At 51.2% G+C, this 18,813-nt stretch overlaps 1 protein-coding gene across 5 annotated transcripts in view; it reads left to right on the top strand.

Annotated features, from left to right (window-relative positions):
* The first annotated feature begins 240 nt into the window (after positions 1 to 240).
* Positions 241 to 18,813, top strand: part of LOC140454042 (aryl hydrocarbon receptor nuclear translocator-like) — a 52,265-nt gene continuing 33,692 nt past the window's right edge. For 2 of the 5 annotated variants that reach the window (XM_072548997.1, XM_072548996.1), the window contains exons 1-4: positions 241 to 474; positions 16,583 to 16,700; positions 17,966 to 18,016; positions 18,416 to 18,460. In XM_072548997.1, coding sequence (XP_072405098.1) covers positions 16,585 to 16,700; positions 17,966 to 18,016; positions 18,416 to 18,460 — 212 coding nt within the window. In that variant the 5' untranslated portion in view covers positions 241 to 474; positions 16,583 to 16,584. The remainder of the gene's footprint in view (positions 475 to 16,582; positions 16,701 to 17,965; positions 18,017 to 18,415; positions 18,461 to 18,813) is intronic. The other 3 variants (XM_072548995.1, XM_072549000.1, XM_072548998.1) reach the window with 2 other exon arrangements.

Consider the following 18,813-nt stretch of genomic DNA (forward strand, 5'->3'; position numbering starts at 1 on the left):
CAGCGTTGGGGGCGGGGGGAGGGCGCGGGTGGTCACGGCACCCCGTCTTTGATAGGAGGAAAGGTACGCGGGTGGGGCGGGGCTCTTCTCCTGAATGGACAAGGAGGGACGTCCATCAGGCAACAGTCACGCCTACCCCTCCAAATATGGTGTGGCGGGCAGCAAGTTTGGTTGCGAGTTTTTTTTTATAAATAAGGCGGGCGGAGAGAGCGAGTGCGGTTGCACCGTGAGGGGGCGGGGAGGAAGAAGAAGTCGTCGAGAGCCGCCATCTTGTGGAGGGTAGCGGCGCTTCCTCGGGGACCGCTTTATATAAAAAAAACAATTACCTTCTCGACCTCTATTACCGTCGGGGGGCGAAAGAGCCTCTGGAAAGTTTAAGGGAGGGGGGGGGGAGAGAGAGAAGCGGGTCGTCTTCGGATGTTCGCCCCCGGGACGTGGGAGAGCGAAGCGCGTGATCGCCGCTTGTCACCCCAGGTGAGGTCCGGCGGGCCGGCCGCCCCGAAAATCGAGGCCCAGGCTTCGGGCTGGGCGACTAGGCCGCGCTGGCTTTCCGACTCTTGATTTATGGCCTGGATCGTGCCGTGTTGACGCTGCGGGGGAAGAGATGGCGAACCTCTTCTTTCCCCCCCCCCCCGCCTTTTTTTATTTTTGAGAGATTTCTGCACGTCGTTGGCTTTATGTATCCTGTTTTAACTTTCCGCACCCCCCTTCGGTTTCCTTTTTGTTGTTGTTTGTTTAAAATCCCATCCCGTTTGCTGTTAACTTGCCAATATTTTCCCCGGCCACCCTGATGCAATGTGGATTTCCAATGTCAACATGTCACGCCGCAGTTGCCTCCTCCCAACCTGCAGGAGGCGCTGTGGGCCCCGGGCTGCTGTGTCTTTATGGTCTGACCTGAAGATGCCGGCACGTGCTCTCTCTCTCTCTCTGTCGATGTCCATGTGGGAATTTCTGATGGGTGGTTAGTATCTCTCTTTTCCCCCCCCCCACCCCAGAATCACTACAGCGTGGAAGCGGGCCATTCAGCCCGGCCGGTCCGCGCCCCACCCTCCGAAGAGTAGCCCACCCAAACCCAACGCCCGTCGCACGACACTTACCCCTGACTTGCACATCCCTGGGGCACTATGGGACAATTTAGCATGGCCAATCCACCCTAACCTGCACATCCCTGGGCACTATGGGACAATTTAGCATGGCCAATCCACCCTAACCCACACATCCCTGGGCACTACGGGACAATTTAGCATGGCCAATCCACCCTAACCTGGACATCTTTGGATTGTGGGAGCAAACCCATGCAGACACTGGGAAAATGTGTAAACTCCACACACAGTTGCACTGAGGTGTGAATTGAATGTGGGTCCCTGGTGCTGTGAGCCCCCCCCCCCAATGGCTGTCAAGACTCCAGCTATTTCCGATCTGGGAATCCAGGACTTGGCCCCTGTGACTGTGAATTGAATTGCTTTGTTGTCACATCTACTCTCAACCCTAAGACAAGCAGGCAACCATAAGTTAGTCAGTTTGACTCTTCCTTCAGGATGTTGACTTCCCCACCTCCTGAAGCTGCCTGGCTTGCTGTGTTCTTCCAGCCTCCTGCCTGTCATATTTTGGATTCTGTTGTGTTTTGTCTCCTGCCATTCAATCACGGCCAGTAAGTTTCTCAACCCTGTTCTCCTTTCTCCCTGTAACTCTTCATCTCCTTAATACTCACAAACACATCTATCTCTGTCTCAAATCTACTCAATGATCTGACTTCCCTTAAGTTTCTCCTTATTTCCATTCTAAAAGGTCTTCCCTTCACTGTAAGGCTGTGCCCTCCATTCCTAGTCTCTCCTAACAATGGAATACCTTCCCAATATCCATTCTGTCCAGGCCATTCTGTATGTTTCAGTTTGATAGCCCTCTGCCTTCTACACTCGTGGAATATAGACCCAGAGTCCTCAAATGTTAAGCTGTGTGAACACTTGGGGCCATTCTCCTGAACCTCCTCTGGCCATGCTCCAAGGCCAGTAACTCCTTCCTGAGATATGGCTTCTGGAACTACACACGTGTGGTCTGACCAGAGCCTCCGAAGTATGTTCCTGCTTTGATATTCAGATCCTCTCAAAATAAATGCCGTCATTGCATTTGTCACCTGACCATGTCATCTTCGGTACCTTTGTACCTAAGTACAGTTTCTTTAGTTACAACGCCTTAGAAAACAGGAATGAAATGTGCAGTGTTGTTCCAATAGATGCCCAGGAAGAAAAGGTCTCCCGACCCATTCCACTGCTGGCACCTAGCCTCCAGCCTGCACTGGGCCTCCCCTCGAGGCTCCTGTCGCTGGGAAATTGCTCCAGCCTCCGGCGGCTGTGTGTGTATGGAGTTTGCACATTCTCCCTGTGTCTGTGTGGGTTTCCTCCCACAATCCAAAGATGTGCAGGTCAGGAGAATTCTGATTGCCCATAGTGTGAGGCGCATTAGTCAGCGGGAAATGGGTCTGGGTGGGTTACTCTTTAGAGGGTCGGTGGGGACTTGTTGGACCGAAGGGCCTGTTTCCACACTGTAGGGAATATAATTGGCAACCCCTTATTCTTGGATTAGGCCCTCCTTTGCCTAAACCGTGGGGAAACTTCTCTGTCAAATCCCCAAAGAAACTTCAACGTTTCAATGCGATCTCCTTTCTTTCTAAACTCCAATGAGTTCAGGCCCTACCTACTCAAAGTCTCCTGATAAGATATTCCGTCCATACGTGGGATCTGCCTTACGAATCTTTTCTGGACTATCTCTGATGCCAGTCTATCTGGATAAGGGGCCCACAGCTGTTCACAGTATTTTAGTGATCGTCTGACTCGTGTCTTGTATAGTTTCAGCACAGTCTGCCTACCTTTATATTCCATGCCCTTTGCTGCGAAGGTAAACATTTCATTTCCTACCTCATTGCTCACTGTGTCAAAATAAGTTGCACCTTTTGCCCCTCGCCCACTCCTTGCGATGAGTTTGTGTACATCATGTGACTGACCTTGCTGCTGGTGGGAGCAATTTCTTCCCTCCTTCCCCCCTCAGTCAGAACCCCCTCATGACTATGAATGCCTTAACTCAATTTTCCCCTTAATCTTTACCAGACTCCACTTGAACCAAAGTCTCTTAACCCTGGCTCTGTTCTGATAAATCTACCTCCAGGGTCATTGTCCTAAACATCTGGGCCCAATGACCCAGGTTCAAAGATTTGTGCACGTACATCTTCTGTCTCTATAGCATGCTCCGTCCCCTGCCTTCTCCTTTTAAAGCTGCACCATTTAGATTAGCTTGCCTGTGCTCGTTCTGCCGGTATTGCCCTGAGAGTCTGTCGCTGTTTGTTGTTCATTGCCTTTTGAGTCTTGTATCTTCAGTAAACTTCGAAGCCAGGCTTAAATGCAGATTGACTTATTACAAGGGGTCAGGATGAAAGTGGTGCTGGAAAAGTACCACAGATCAGGCAGCATCCGCTGTTTTGGTGGTTCCTGATGAAGGGCTTTTGCCCGAAACATTGATTTGTCTTTTTTTCCTTGCTCCTCGGATGCTGCCTGACCTGCTGTGTCTTTCCAGCACCAACTCTGATCTGCAGTCCCCACTTCTGCCTAGTCTAATATAAGGCGTGATGGGCTTAGCACTAGTCACTGGAGAGCAGTGTTCCCTAAGCTGCCCGGACGCAGAGGGTTTGTGCATACCAGTCAGTGTGTGAACACGTGGTTGGCTGGTTCCAGAAGCCACGACTATGTGTGGGCTTTGGAGGGCAGGAGAATTGAAGGTGAAGTAGTTGGGGAGCACAGGACTAGGCATAAGCCAGAGGTGAAGAGCCATTCCTTTCTCCTTGGGAGTTGGATTTATGGAATGCATTCTAGTGACAGAGACAGAGTAGTTACATATTTTCCAAGATGGAGGTTGATAGTTTTAATCATGAAGGGTGATGGAAGGAAAAGACAGGAAAATGGAATTGGTGAACAGGTCAGCCATGATCTCATTGAATGGCGGGGCAGACTCAGTGGGCTGAATGGCCATCTACTGCTGTTTGGGTTGGCCCTGTCCTCCTCCCCTCTGGGCTGAGGGGTGACCTTATTTATTGAGGTTTTATAACATCACCAAGGTCATGGATTGGGTGAATAGTCTCAGTCTTTTGGACTCCCCTACCCTGGAGAAAAGTAGAGGGGCATAGGTTTAGGGTGAGAGGGGAAAGATAGGAAAGAGACCTAAGGGGCAACTTTTTCACACAGAGGGTGGTGCGTGTATGGAATGAGCTGCCAGAGGAAGTGTTGGAGGCTGGTACAATGACAGCATTTAAAAGGCATCTGGATGGGGACATGAATAGGAAGGGTTTGGAGGGATATGGCTGAAAAATAGGCCTAGATTAATTTAGGATATCTGCTCGGCACGGGCGAGTTGGACCACCAGGGTTTGATTTGGTGTCATACAGCTCTATATCACTGATCCTAACTGACTAGCCTTCCTACCTCTGGTCTCATCCTTGAGGTGGTGACACAGTGGGAATGTCTGTGGATTGGTAATCCCGAACTCACCCTCCCTAATGCTGTGGGAGTGTGGCTTCAAAACCCACTAGAGGTCCTGGTGGAATTTAAATTTCACAGATTAGCCGTGATGTCATTGCATGGCAGACTAGACTCGGAACTGAATGCCCCCCCCCCTCCCCCTCCTGTTCCTAATGAATAAAATCAGAATTAAATGCTAGTTATGGTGGTGGTCATGGTTTGGAAACCCCACCTGGTTCACTAAGGAGAAAGAAACCTGACCTCTGACTCCAGAGCTTCAGTCAGCATTGTAACTGATTCTTAACTCTTCCCTGTAATTAATTACCAGGGGGAAGGGCTGGCTCACATAGGCTGGTCTTGCCAGTACTAGCCACAGCCTGTTTTAGAACAGCAAAGATTATTTCATAACTTTTTATTTTTGGACTAGTGTTCCTAGTTGCTGCTTAATTATCCTGAGTCATTCAGGCTTATGACTAACTGACATGAGTAATAACCATAGACCAAATTCCGAATGTCTTGTCAGTAAATGGGGACGAGAGCCAACGTCCTGTATGGGCAGGAGGGCACATTGACTAGAGAGACAGAGGTCGAAGAGAATTGGCTGAACAGCGCCGAGGAACATTTTGTTCTCTGTTGCAATCTTCGGAAGGGGGCGGGACCCATTTCAGTAGGCACTTTGAAAATGGAGCACCTGAGAAATACTGGAAGCTGGGGCAGGGGGAAGGGGTGTTGGGTGAGGAAGGGCACAGGATGGGGAAGCAGAATGGTGGCGTCGTTGTATAACTTGCCCGAAGCGTTCCCTGTGGTCAGTGATTTGGTTGGTATCCCAAGGAGGGCGAAGGGAAGTTTCAACCAGCTGCACTGCAGCGCTGTGGAGTGGACAGAGACTGTAACTGCCCGGTGCCAGTTACTTTGGAGAAATGAGAGTCTGGAAACACACAAGTGGTTTGATTTATTGTCATGTGTATTTTGTTAGAAAATACACTGGGAAGTGTTGTAATAGTGTCCTCGCTCTTCAGCCCCATCTTACAACACCAAAGTAAACTAAAACATAGAATATAAAGGCAGAAGAATAAAGAAACTGTGTTCAATTTCCCAGTCCTTCATGGGTCAAACATGGACAAAAGGGCTGAATTCCAGAGGGGAGGGGAGACTGACAGCCCTTGACACCAAGGCTGCATTTGACTGAGTGTGGCATCAAGGAGCCCTGGCAAACCTGGAGTCGATGGGTAACAGGGGGTAAACGCTGCTAGTCAGTCATCCCTGGCATAGTGTAAGATGGTTGTGGAGGGTCAGTCTTTTCAGGTGGGCGGCACGGTGGCACAGTGGTTAGCACTGCTGCCTCACAGCGCCGGAGACCCGGGTTCAGTTCCCGCCTCAGGCGACTGACTGTGTGGAGTTTGCACGTTCTCCACGTGTCTGCGTGGGTTTCCTCCGGGTGCTCCGGTTTCCTCCCACAGTCCAAAGATATGCAGGTCAGGTGAATTGGCCATACTAAATTGTCCCGTAGTGTTAGGTGAGGGATAAAGGTAGGGCTATGGGTGGGTTGCACTTCGGCGGGTCGGTGTGGACTTGTTGGGCTGAAGGGCCTGTTTCCACACTGTAATGTCATCTAATCTAAGGTCCAGGAGACCCTCAGGGTAGTGTCCTAGGCCCACCAATCTCCAGCTGCTTCATCAATGACCTTCCCTCTGTCACAAGATCAGAAGTGGGGATGTTCACTGATGTTTGCACAGTGTTCAGCACCATTCACAACTCCTCCGATAGTGAAGCAGTCCGTGCTCAAATGCAACAAGATCTGGACAGTATCCAGCCTTGGGCCAACAAGTGGCAAGTAACGTTAGCACCACATAAATGCCAGACAATGGCCATTACCAATAAGAGGCACTCTAACCACCACCCCTTGATGTTCAGTGGTATTACCATCACTGAATTCCTCCATTGTCAACATCTATGGGATTACCATTGACCAGAAACTCAACTGGACTCTGCACATAAACACAGTGGCTACAAGAGCAGGTCAGAGACTAGAGATACTGTAGCGAGTAACTCACCTCCTGACACCCCAAAGTCTAGCCCCAAGTCAGGAGTGTGATGGAATACTCCCCATTTGCCGAGTTGGGTGCAGCTCCAACAACACCTAGATGCTTGACGCCATCCAGGGCAAAGCAACCGGCTTAACTGGCACCACATCGACAAACATTCAATCCCTCCACCACGGGGTTCAGTCACAGCAGTGTGTACTGTCTATAAGATGCACTGCAGAAACTCACCAAAGATCCTCGGGCAGCACCTTCCAAACCCACGACCACTTCCATCTAAAAGGACAAGGGCAGCAGGTACTCGGGAGCACCACCAAGCTCCCCTCTGAGCCACCCGTCGCCCTGACTTGGAACTGTCCCGCCGTTCCCTTCACAGTTGTTGGGTCAAAATCCTGGACTTCCCTCCCTATTGGCATCGTGGGTCAACCCACCTCGTGGACTGCAGCGATTCAAGATGGCAGCTCTACACCACCTTCTCAAGGGGCAACTAGGGATGGGCTATCCATGCTGGCCAGCCCGTGCCACCCAAGACCCACCAATGAATAAAAACATTTCTTTGGAAAGCCCATTGCCCTGGGCCTAGTGCCCAGGCAGGAGTTCCTTTGTTACACTGCCCCTGCTGGGATAGCAGTCACTATCCTTCAGCAGGGATGGGCAAAGATTCGTTTTTTAAAAAAAAAATCAGAAATGAAAATTCTGAGCAAGGTTCTTTTCAAAAATGCCTTGTTTTTCTGAGCTTTCATTGTGCATTAAAAGTAAATAGTTTTCCAAGTGAAGCTGAGTGAGAGGACAATTGACAATCGTACCCCTGAGGTATCGTGATGCAATTCTCCAACGTGCTCCAGTAGCTCAGTATCTGTTCAGTTTCCGAACCCATCTTCCCCGCCTCCCCCACTCCCAGCTGCGCTCTTCTCTAATGTTAACATCCCGGTTCCCATTCTGGCTATATTTGTTTAAATCATCCTCACTCCAAAAGTGCAGTGCTCCCAGCTCCCCTGTTGAGACCATTTTAAAAAAAAATTATTCATGGGATGAGGGCGTCGCTGGCCAGCCCAGCGTTTATTGCCCCATCCCTAATTGCCCAGGGGGCAGTTGAGAATCAGCCACATTGCTGTGGGTCTGGAGTCACATGTAGGCCAGACCAGGTAAGGATGGCAGTTTCCTTCCATAAAGGACATTAGTCAACCAGACGGGATGTTCCAACAATGGGTTCACTGTCGTCGTTAGACTCTTAATTCCAGATTTTAAAATTGAATTCAAGTTTCACCATCTGACGAGGTGGGATTTGAACCCGGGTCCCCAGAACATTACCTGGGTCTCCAGATTAGCCACGAGGTTGTTGCCTCCCTATCAGACCCCTCTTTGGCCTGCTCAGGACCTCATTCCCATAAAACCATAAGAAATAGTAACAGGCACAAGCTGTTTGGTCTCTAGAGCCTGCCCCACTATTCCAGAGTATGATGGCTGATCTGACACTCCTTATGACTATTTAGCTGCACTTTCCCCGTAACCCTCGATTCCCTGACTGATCATAAATCTATCCATCTCAACCTTAAACGTAAGGACTCTGCCTCCCCAAGAGTTCCAAAGACACTCAACGCTCTGAGAGAAGTCTCAATCTCAAATCGGTGTCCCTTTATTCTGCGGCAATGCCCTCTGGCCCTAGACTGTCCCATGAGGGGGTAACATGCTCTCAGCATTGACCCTGTCAAACCCCTGAAGAAGCCTGTCTGTATCTATGTGATGGCCTCTCATTTTTCTAAACTCCAGACAGTAGAGTCCCTGTCCAGCCTTTGCTGCTGAGACCATTCCTCCATAGCAGAGGTTCATCCTCGTGAGCCTTCTCTGAGCTGCCTTCAATGAAATACCTTTTAAAACTAGTCCAATGGTGGTCTCACCAGCACCTTGCACAGTTGTATAAGAACTTTTTCCTTTCTATACCCGAACCCCCCCCTTTGAAATCCAGGTCACCATTCCATTAGCTTTCCTGATCACATGCTGTACCATGCACTAACTTGCTTTCTTGATCAAGGAAGGGAGAACATATGGAATCTTAATCTTTTAATCTTTATAGAGAATGCGTAATCCAGACTGTCTCCGACATTGGTTTTGGTTGTCTGAGATGGGCTCCGAAAACACTTCCCAGAGTATTTCTTTATCCCTTGATTGACCCTCTTTTTTTATTTAATACCTGCCTGGGAATGTACGTTGTGAAAGGGAGTCTGTTGATGATACACAGATCACTTTGAGTGAGAGGCAGGCTTGCTGAAGGACTCTGTGCTCCTGCCCACTGTTTAGAGTCAGGCATAGAGCATGGAAACAGATCCTTCGGGGTGGCTCAGTGGTTAGCACTGCTGCCTCAGCACCAGGGTCCCAGGTTCAATTCCCGCCTCCGGTAACTGTCTGTGCTGTGCGGAGTTTGCACATTCTCTCTGTGTCCGCGTAGGCTTCCTCCGGGTGCTCCGGTTTCCTCCCACAAGTCGCACGATGTGAATTCAGGTGAATTGGCCATGCTAAATTGTCCATAGTGGTAGGTGCATTAGTCGGGGTGGGGGGGGGGAAATGGGTCTGTGTGGGTTACTCGTCGGAGGGTCGGTATGGACTAATTGGGCTGAAGGGCCTGTTTCCGCACTATAGGGAATCTAATCATCTGTACAGACCAGAACTCCAATCCGACCAAGTTCCTCTATCCCTCTGAACCCTTCCGATTCATATACCCACCCATCTAGATGCCTTTTAAATATTGTTATTGTACCAGCCTCCACTTCCTCTGGTGGATAGCTCCATACATGCAGCACCCTCTGTGTGGAAAAAGTTATCCCTTGGGTCCCTTTTAAATCTTGCCCCTCTCACCGTAAACCTATGCCCTCTAGTTTTGCACTCCGCTACCCATGGACCAAGACTTTGACTATTCCCCGTATCCATGCCCCTCATGCTTTTATAGGCCTCCATAGGGTCTCCCCTCAGCTTATGGCACTCCAGAGAAAAATAAATCTCCAGTTTATTCATCTACCCCCCCCCCACCCCATCTCAAACCCTGCAGTCTCTGTAACATCCTTGCAAAACATTTCTGTACCGTCTCAAGTTTAATGACATCCTCCTTATAAAAGGCGACCAGAATTATGCATACTGTTCCAAAATATTGACCTCCCCAGTGTCCTGTACAACTGCAACATAAGGTCTTGACTCTATATTCAAATGTTCTGTCTAACAAAGGCAAGTGTGTCAGATACCATCCTCCCCACCCTGTCTTAACCTGCGGCTCCTCTTCAAAGGGACTAAGCTCCTGCACCTCGAGGTCCCATGGTTCCGCAATACTCCCCCAAAGCCCGACCATGAATTGCACAGGTCCTGCTCTGATTTGTGTTACCAAAATGCAACAGCTCCCATTGATCTCCATCAAACTCCACCTGCTGCTCCTCAGCTGCCCCTTTGTCATCTTGGGTAACCTTCTTCACCGTACCACCAACCTTTGGTGTCACCTTAAAGCTTTCTAACCACTCATCCGACGTTTCCATCTGAATTATTTACGTGAATGACCAAACGCAGTGAAGCCAGCACCGATCCACGTTGGAACACTGTTGGTAACAGGCCTCCAGTCGGAACAACACCCGTCTCCCACTACCTTCTGTCCCTGGCCTTGAAGCCAATTTTGGATCCACTTGGCTAGCTCCCCTGAATCCCATGTGATCTAACCTTTGTAACCAGTCCACCATGTGGAACCTTGTGGATCGCTGTGTTGTAGTTCACGGGTGATGCCCACTGTGTGGATCGCTGTGTTGTAGCTCACGGGCCATGCCCACTGTGTGGATCGCTGTGTTGTAGCTCACGGGTGATGCCCACCGTGTGGATCGCTGTGTTGTAGTTCACGGGCGATGCCCACCGTGTGGATCGCTGTGTTGTAGTTCATGGGTGATGCCCACCGTGTGGATCGCTGTGTTGTAGCTCACGGGCCATGCCCACCGTGTGGATCGCTGTGTTGTAGCTCACGGGTGATGCCCACCGTGTGGATCGCTGTGTTGTAGCTCACGGGTGATGCCCACCGTGTGGATCGCTGTGTTGTAGCTCACGGGTGATGCCCACCGTGTGGATCGCTGTGTTGTAGCTCACGGGCCATGCCCACCGTGTGGATCGCTGTGTTGTAGTTCACGGGTGATGCCCACCGTGTGGATCACTGTGTTGTAGCTCACGGGTGATGCCCACCGTGTGGATCGCTGTGTTGTAGCTCACGGGTGATGCCCACCGTGTGGATCGCTGTGTTGTAGTTCACGGGCGATGCCCACTGTGTGGATCGCTGTGTTGTAGTTCACGGGCCATGCCCACCGTGTGGATCGCTGTGTTGTAGTTCACGGGCCATGCCCACCGTGTGGATCGCTGTGTTGTAGCTCACGGGCCATGCCCACCGTGTGGATCGCTGGGTTGTAGTTCACGGGTGATGCCCACTGTGTGGATCGCTGTGTTGTAGTTCACGGGTGATGCCCACCGTGTGGATCGCTGTGTTGTAGTTCACGGGTGATGCCCACTGTGTGGATCGCTGTGTTGTAGTTCACGGGCCATGCCCACCGTGTGGATCGCTGTGTTGTAGCTCACGGGCCATGCCCACCGTGTGGATCGCTGTGTTGTAGTTCACGGGCGATGCCCACCGTGTGGATCGCTGTGTTGTAGTTCACGGGTGATGCCCACCGTGTGGATCGCTGTGTTGTAGTTCACGGGCCATGCCCACCGTGTGGATCGCTGTGTTGTAGTTCACGGGTGATGCCCACCGTGTGGATCGCTGTGTTGTAGCTCACGGGTGATGCCCACTGTGTGGATCGCTGTGTTGTAGCTCACGGGTGATGCCCACCGTGTGGATCGCTGTGTTGTAGTTCACGGGCCATGCCCACCGTGTGGATCGCTGTGTTGTAGCTCACGGGTGATGCCCACCGTGTGGATCGCTGTGTTGTAGTTCACGGGTGATGCCCACCGTGTGGATCGCTGTGTTGTAGTTCACGGGCCATGCCCACCGTGTGGATCGCTGTGTTGTAGCTCACGGGTGATGCCCACTGTGTGGATCGCTGTGTTGTAGCTCACGGGTGATGCCCACCGTGTGGATCGCTGTGTTGTAGTTCACGGGTGATGCCCACCGTGTGGATCGCTGTGTTGTAGTTCACGGGTGATGCCCACCGTGTGGATCGCTGTGTTGTAGCTCACGGGTGATGCCCACCGTGTGGATCGCTGTGTTGTAGTTCACGGGTGATGCCCACCGTGTGGATCGCTGTGTTGTAGTTCACGGGTGATGCCCACCGTGTGGATCGCTGTGTTGTAGTTCACGGGTGATGCCCACCGTGTGGATCGCTGTGTTGTAGTTCACGGGTGATGCCCACCGTGTGGATCGCTGTGTTGTAGTTCACGGGCGATGCCCACCGTGTGGATCGCTGTGTTGTAGTTCACGGGCCATGCCCACCGTGTGGATCGCTGTGTTGTAGTTCACGGGTGATGCCCACCGTGTGGATCGCTGTGTTGTAGTTCATGGGTGATGCCCACCGTGTGGATCGCTGTGTTGTAGCTCACGGGCCATGCCCACCGTGTGGATCGCTGTGTTGTAGTTCACGGGCCATGCCCACCGTGTGGATCGCTGTGTTGTAGTTCACGGGTGATGCCCACCGTGTGGATCGCTGTGTTGTAGTTCACGGGCGATGCCCACCGTGTGGATCGCTGTGTTGTAGTTCACGGGCCATGCCCACTGTGTGGATCGCTGTGTTGTAGTTCACGGGTGATGCCCACCGTGTGGATCGCTGTGTTGTAGTTCACGGGCGATGCCCACCGTGTGGATCGCTGTGTTGTAGTTCACGGGTGATGCCCACCGTGTGGATCGCTGTGTTGTAGTTCACGGGCGATGCCCACCGTGTGGATCGCTGTGTTGTAGCTCATGGGTGATGCCCACCGTGTGGATCGCTGTGTTGTAGTTCACGGGCCATGCCCACCGTGTGGATCGCTGTGTTGTAGTTCACGGGTGATGCCCACCGTGTGGATCGCTGTGTTGTAGTTCACGGGTGATGCCCACCGTGTGGATCGCTGTGTTGTAGTTCACGGGTGATGCCCACCGTGTGGATCGCTGTGTTGTAGTTCACGGGTGATGCCCACCGTGTGGATCGCTGTGTTGTAGTTCACGGGCCATGCCCACCGTGTGGATCGCTGTGTTGTAGTTCACGGGCCATGCCCACCGTGTGGATCGCTGTGTTGTAGTTCACGGGTGATGCCCACCGTGTGGATCGCTGTGTTGTAGTTCACGGGTGATGCCCACCGTGTGGATCGCTGTGTTGTAGTTCACGGGTGATGCCCACCGTGTGGATCGCTGTGTTGTAGTTCACGGGTGATGCCCACCGTGTGGATCGCTGTGTTGTAGTTCACGGGTGATGCCCACCGTGTGGATCGCTGTGTTGTAGCTCACGGGCGATGCCCACTGTGTGGATCGCTGTGTTGTAGTTCACGGGCCATGCCCACCGTGTGGATCGCTGTGTTGTAGTTCACGGGCGATGCCCACTGTGTGGATCGCTGTGTTGTAGCTCACGGGTGATGCCCACCGTGTGGATCGCTGTGTTGTAGTTCACGGGTGATGCCCACCGTGTGGATCGCTGTGTTGTAGTTCACGGGCGATGCCCACCGTGTGGATCGCTGTGTTGTAGTTCACGGGTGATGCCCACCGTGTGGATCGCTGTGTTGTAGTTCACGGGTGATGCCCACCGTGTGGATCGCTGTGTTGTAGTTCACGGGCCATGCCCACCGTGTGGATCGCTGTGTTGTAGTTCACGGGTGATGCCCACCGTGTGGATCGCTGTGTTGTAGTTCACGGGTGATGCCCACCGTGTGGATCGCTGTGTTGTAGTTCACGGGCCATGCCCACCGTGTGGATCGCTGTGTTGTAGTTCACGGGTGATGCCCACTGTGTGGATCGCTGTGTTGTAGTTCACGGGTGATGCCCACTGTGTGGATCGCTGTGTTGTAGTTCACGGGTGATGCCCACCGTGTGGATCGCTGTGTTGTAGTTCACGGGCCATGCCCACTGTGTGGATCGCTGTGTTGTAGTTCACGGGTGATGCCCACCGTGTGGATCGCTGTGTTGTAGTTCACGGGCCATGCCCACTGTGTGGATCGCTGTGTTGTAGTTCACGGGTGATGCCCACCGTGTGGATCGCTGTGTTGTAGTTCACGGGCCATGCCCACTGTGTGGATCGCTGTGTTGTAGTTCACGGGTGATGCCCACCGTGTGGATCGCTGTGTTGTAGTTCACGGGCCATGCCCACTGTGTGGATCGCTGTGTTGTAGTTCACGGGTGATGCCCACTGTGTGGATCGCTGTGTTGTAGTTCACGGGCGATGCCCACTGTGTGGATCGCTGTGTTGTAGTTCATGGGTGATGCCCACTGTGTGGATCGCTGTGTTGTAGTTCACGGGTGATGCCCACCGTGTGGATCGCTGTGTTGTAGTTCACGGGCGATGCCCACCGTGTGGATCGCTGTGTTGTAGTTCACGGGTGATGCCCACCGTGTGGATCGCTGTGTTGTAGTTCACGGGTGATGCCCACCGTGTGGATCGCTGTGTTGTAGTTCACGGGCCATGCCCACCGTGTGGATCGCTGTGTTGTAGTTCATGGGTGATGCCCACTGTGTGGATCGCTGTGTTGTAGTTCACGGGCCATGCCCACCGTGTGGATCGCTGTGTTGTAGTTCACGGGTGATGCCCACCGTGTGGATCGCTGTGTTGTAGTTCACGGGCCATGCCCACCGTGTGGATCGCTGTGTTGTAGTTCATGGGTGATGCCCACTGTGTGGATCGCTGTGTTGTAGTTCACGGGCGATGCCCACCGTGTGGATCGCTGTGTTGTAGCTCACGGGCCATGCCCACCGTGTGGATCGCTGTGTTGTAGCTCATGGGTGATGCCCACCGTGTGGATCGCTGTGTTGTAGTTCACGGGCCATGCCCACCGTGTGGATCGCTGTGTTGTAGTTCACGGGCGATGCCCACTGTGTGGATCGCTGTGTTGTAGTTCACGGGTGATGCCCACCGTGTGGATCGCTGTGTTGTAGTTCACGGGCCATGCCCACCGTGTGGATCGCTGTGTTGTAGTTCACGGGTGATGCCCACCGTGTGGATCGCTGTGTTGTAGTTCACGGGCCATGCCCACTGTGTGGATCGCTGTGTTGTAGTTCACGGGCCATGCCCACTGTGTGGATCGCTGTGTTGTAGTTCACGGGCCATGCCCACTGTGTGGATCGCTGTGTTGTAGTTCACGGGCGATGCCCACCGTGTGGATCGCTGTGTTGTAGTTCACGGGCGATGCCCACCGTGTGGATCGCTGTGTTGTAGTTCACGGGTGATGCCCACCGTGTGGATCGCTGTGTTGTAGTTCACGGGTGATGCCCACCGTGTGGATCGCTGTGTTGTAGTTCACGGGTGATGCCCACCGTGTGGATCGCTGTGTTGTAGTTCACGGGCGATGCCCACCGTGTGGATCGCTGTGTTGTAGCTCACGGGCGATGCCCACCGTGTGGATCGCTGTGTTGTAGTTCACGGGCCATGCCCACCGTGTGGATCGCTGTGTTGTAGTTCACGGGTGATGCCCACTGTGTGGATCGCTGTGTTGTAGTTCATGGGTGATGTCTTCATCCATCATCTTTGTCACTCCTTCAGAAACATTAGTGAGACAATATCCCATGCAGAAAGCCGTGTTTGGTCCTTAATTAGTCCTCGCCTTTCCAAATGCCTGTAAATCTTGTCTCTCCAAATCCCATCCAACAAGTTAATTCCCACTAACGTCAGGCTCCCTGGTCTTCAGTTCTTTGGCTTTTCCTTAATCTTTTGAAATAATGGTGCCACGTTAGCCCAACCTCCAGTTTTCTGGCGCCTCACCCGTTGCCCTTGGTTGTACAAATATCTCAGCAGCGAGCCGCGTAATCACTTGTCTAGTTTCTCATAAAGTCCTGGGAAATACCTGATCAGATCCCAGGGATTTATCTACCTTTTGTATTTTAAGATATCCAGCTCCGCCTCTTGTGTAACGAATTATTTTCAGGCTGTTATGTTTATTTACCCCAGCTCGCTTGCTTTCATGTCCTCCTCCATGGTAAATACTGACTAAATATTTGTTTAGTAGCTCACCCATCTCCTGTGGTTCCATACATAGATGGCCACATTGATCTTTAAAAGGCCCTATTCTCTCCTTAGTTACACTTTTACCCTTAATGTACTCGTAGAATCTCTTTGGATTCTTCTTTAACTCTATTTACTAAAGCTATCTCATGTCCCAATTTTGCCCTCCTGATTTCCCCCTCAATTATACAGAGGAATCTCAATTATCTGAATTTTGGATTATCCAGCAAGATCAGAAGGTCCTGATGCCTGGCTAAACTGTTATTCGGCATCCGATTAACCGGACAAAATACTCCCCGCCCATGCCCTTGAATAATCGGGGTTCCTCTGTACTCCTAATGCCCTACACTCATGTTGGGATTCACTTGATCCCAGTTTTCTGTATTTGATATGTCTGCTCCTTTATCTTGACCAGAGCCTTAATTAGGAGAAAGTGAGGACTGCAGACGCTGGAGATCAGAGCTGAAAAATGTGTTGCTTGAAAAGCGCAGCAGGTCAGGCAGCATCCGAGGAGCAGGAGAATCGACGTTTCGGGCATAAGCTTCCTGAAGAAGGGCTTCTGCCCGAAACGTCGATTCTCCTGCTCCTCGGATGCTGCCTGACCTGCTGCGCTTTTCCAGCAACACATTTTTCAGCTCAGAGCCTTAATTTCTCCAGTTATCCAGCATTCTCTACAACCACCAGCGTTGCCCTTCACACGAACAGGAACATACTGTCTCTGATCTCATTTTTAAAGGCCTCCATCTTTGAACCATCCCTTTACCCATGGATAGCTTCCCCAATCAGTTTGAAAGTTCCTGTGTAATACTGTCAAAATTGACCTTCCTCCAATTTTATCTTTTTTTTTGATTAGTTCTGTCCTTTTGGATAATGATTTTAAAACTAATAGAATTATGATCGCTTGCAGAAATGGCGTCCGACATCGGAGGACCGCTGGGCGTACCGGTGACTGGGAGAGCTGGAGCAGGGACGCAGCCACAGTCCAGTGGGGGCATAGTGTCCCGGGCACCGAAAAGACATCCAGGGTAAGGATGTTTAGATGTGTCACTAGATTAGGAGCGGGAGCTCATATATACAGGTATCTGGGCATAAGTTACAGGTTGGAATCTAATCGAGGGGTTCGGGGTGGGTTATAATCAGAATAACAGATACCTGGGAGGGAGTTACAGACTGGAATCTAATCGAGGGGTTCGGGGTGGGTTATATACAGAATAACAGATACCCGGGAGGGAGTTACAGACTGGAATCTAATCGAGGGGTTCGGGATGGGGGTTATATACAGAATAACAGATACCCGGGAGGGAGTTACAGACTGGAATCTAATCGAGGGGTTCGTGGTGGGTTATATACAGAATAACAGATACCCGGGAGGGAGTTACAGACTGGAATCTAATCGAAGGGTTCAGGGTGGGTTATATACAGAATAACAGATACCCTGGGAGGGAGTTACAGACTGGAATCTAATCGAGGGGTTCGGGGTGGGTTATATACAGAATAACAGATACCCCGGGAGGGAGTTACAGACTGGAATCTAATCGAGGGGTTCGGGGTGGGTTATATACAGAATAACAGATACCCCGGGAGGGAGTTACAGACTGGAATCTAATCGAGGGGTTCGGGGTGGGTTATATACAGAATAACAGATACCCCGGGAGGGAGTTACAGACTGGAATCTAATCGAGGGGTTCGGGGTGGGTTATATACAGAATAACAGATACCCCGGGAGGGAGTTACAGACTGGAATCTAATCGAGGGGTTCGGGGTGGGTTATATACAGTGACAGTTCTGAAGTCCCCTCATGAATGCAAGTGAAAGAATGGTTGTGGAGTGTTGCCAAACTTTGGAAACATTGTGTACTCCAGCAAAAGTTTGCATTGAATGCCCACCTTATTTTACAGAAAAAAAAACTTAATTTTGATGTTTATTGAGAAATCTGAGATGGGTTGGATATTTTCAAAATTCAGATAGGTCGTAGGGGTGCAACTTGTGATTGGTTGGTAGTTCCTTGTTGAGTTTGTAACCGGTGCCATGAAAGATTGAAGGTGGAAATGTGGTTAGCTCCCCAGCAGAGTTAGTTGTAATGGTTTTCCTGTCTGGTGGGCTGACCTGTGGAATTCTTTGCTCAACAAGCCATTAGACTGTAGATTTTAAATTTTGTCTGTCTGAATCTCTGTTCTCTCCAGCTTCCCTATTGATGCTAGCAAGGGGTTCTTGTGTTGTACATCGTGGTCATTGGTGTGGTGGGTGCAATCTTCCTCTTACCAATTGTTTGCGCTTCACCTCTTTCTAGACTTGACTTTGAGGACGACGATGACGGGGAGGGCAGCAGCAAATTCCCAAGGTTTGTGTGGCTCTGTTTTCTCATTTTAGCCTTTGAGGAGCTGTGGTCAAGCGTGATGAAATTTATCCCCATCCCCATCCTCTGCTGTTCCACCTTCCCCAGTACCATCCCTTTCCCTTTATCCCCCCTCATATTATGCCCATTCTGTCCCTCACCTCACCATCCTAATCTGTGCGTTAGACCCCCCTCTTCCGAGTTCCCATTGGTAAAATAATTTACACTTACCTAATGTTGGGGTTGAAGTACACTGTTCAAATGTCCCGAACACGCGTTAAGGGAGACTATTGGGTTGCAGCTTGGATTGGTTGGTCGGGGGGACAGACTTCCATAGTATTGCGTTCTGTAAATCTCCACCATAGTAGGTGTGTGGAGCATTAACCCTTAATCTTTTCTGTCTAGGTGTGATGAAGAGCAAGGGCCCAATGACAAAGAGAGATTTGCCAGGTAACAATATTCTAAACATGCAGTTGGTTTGAAGCATTCCTTGTGGCATTGAGAGAGAGGGCATAGAACCCAGAACGTTGAACAATACAGCGCAGAACAGGCCCTTTGGCCATCGATGTTGCACCGACCTGTGAACTATCCTGAGCTCATCCCCCTACACTATCCCATCATCATCTGTTTGCTTATCCAAGGATGGTTTAAATCTCCCTAATGTGGCTGAGTTACCTACATTGGCAGATAGGGCATTCCTTACCACTTACCACACCCTTGCCACTCTGAGTGAAGAACCTGCCTCTGACATCTGTCTTAAATCAATCACCCCTCAATTTGTAGTTATGCCCCCTCGTACAAAC

The sequence above is a fragment of the Chiloscyllium punctatum genome, chromosome 28 (assembly GCF_047496795.1).
Source record: "Chiloscyllium punctatum isolate Juve2018m chromosome 28, sChiPun1.3, whole genome shotgun sequence".
Lineage (NCBI taxonomy): Eukaryota > Metazoa > Chordata > Chondrichthyes > Orectolobiformes > Hemiscylliidae > Chiloscyllium > Chiloscyllium punctatum.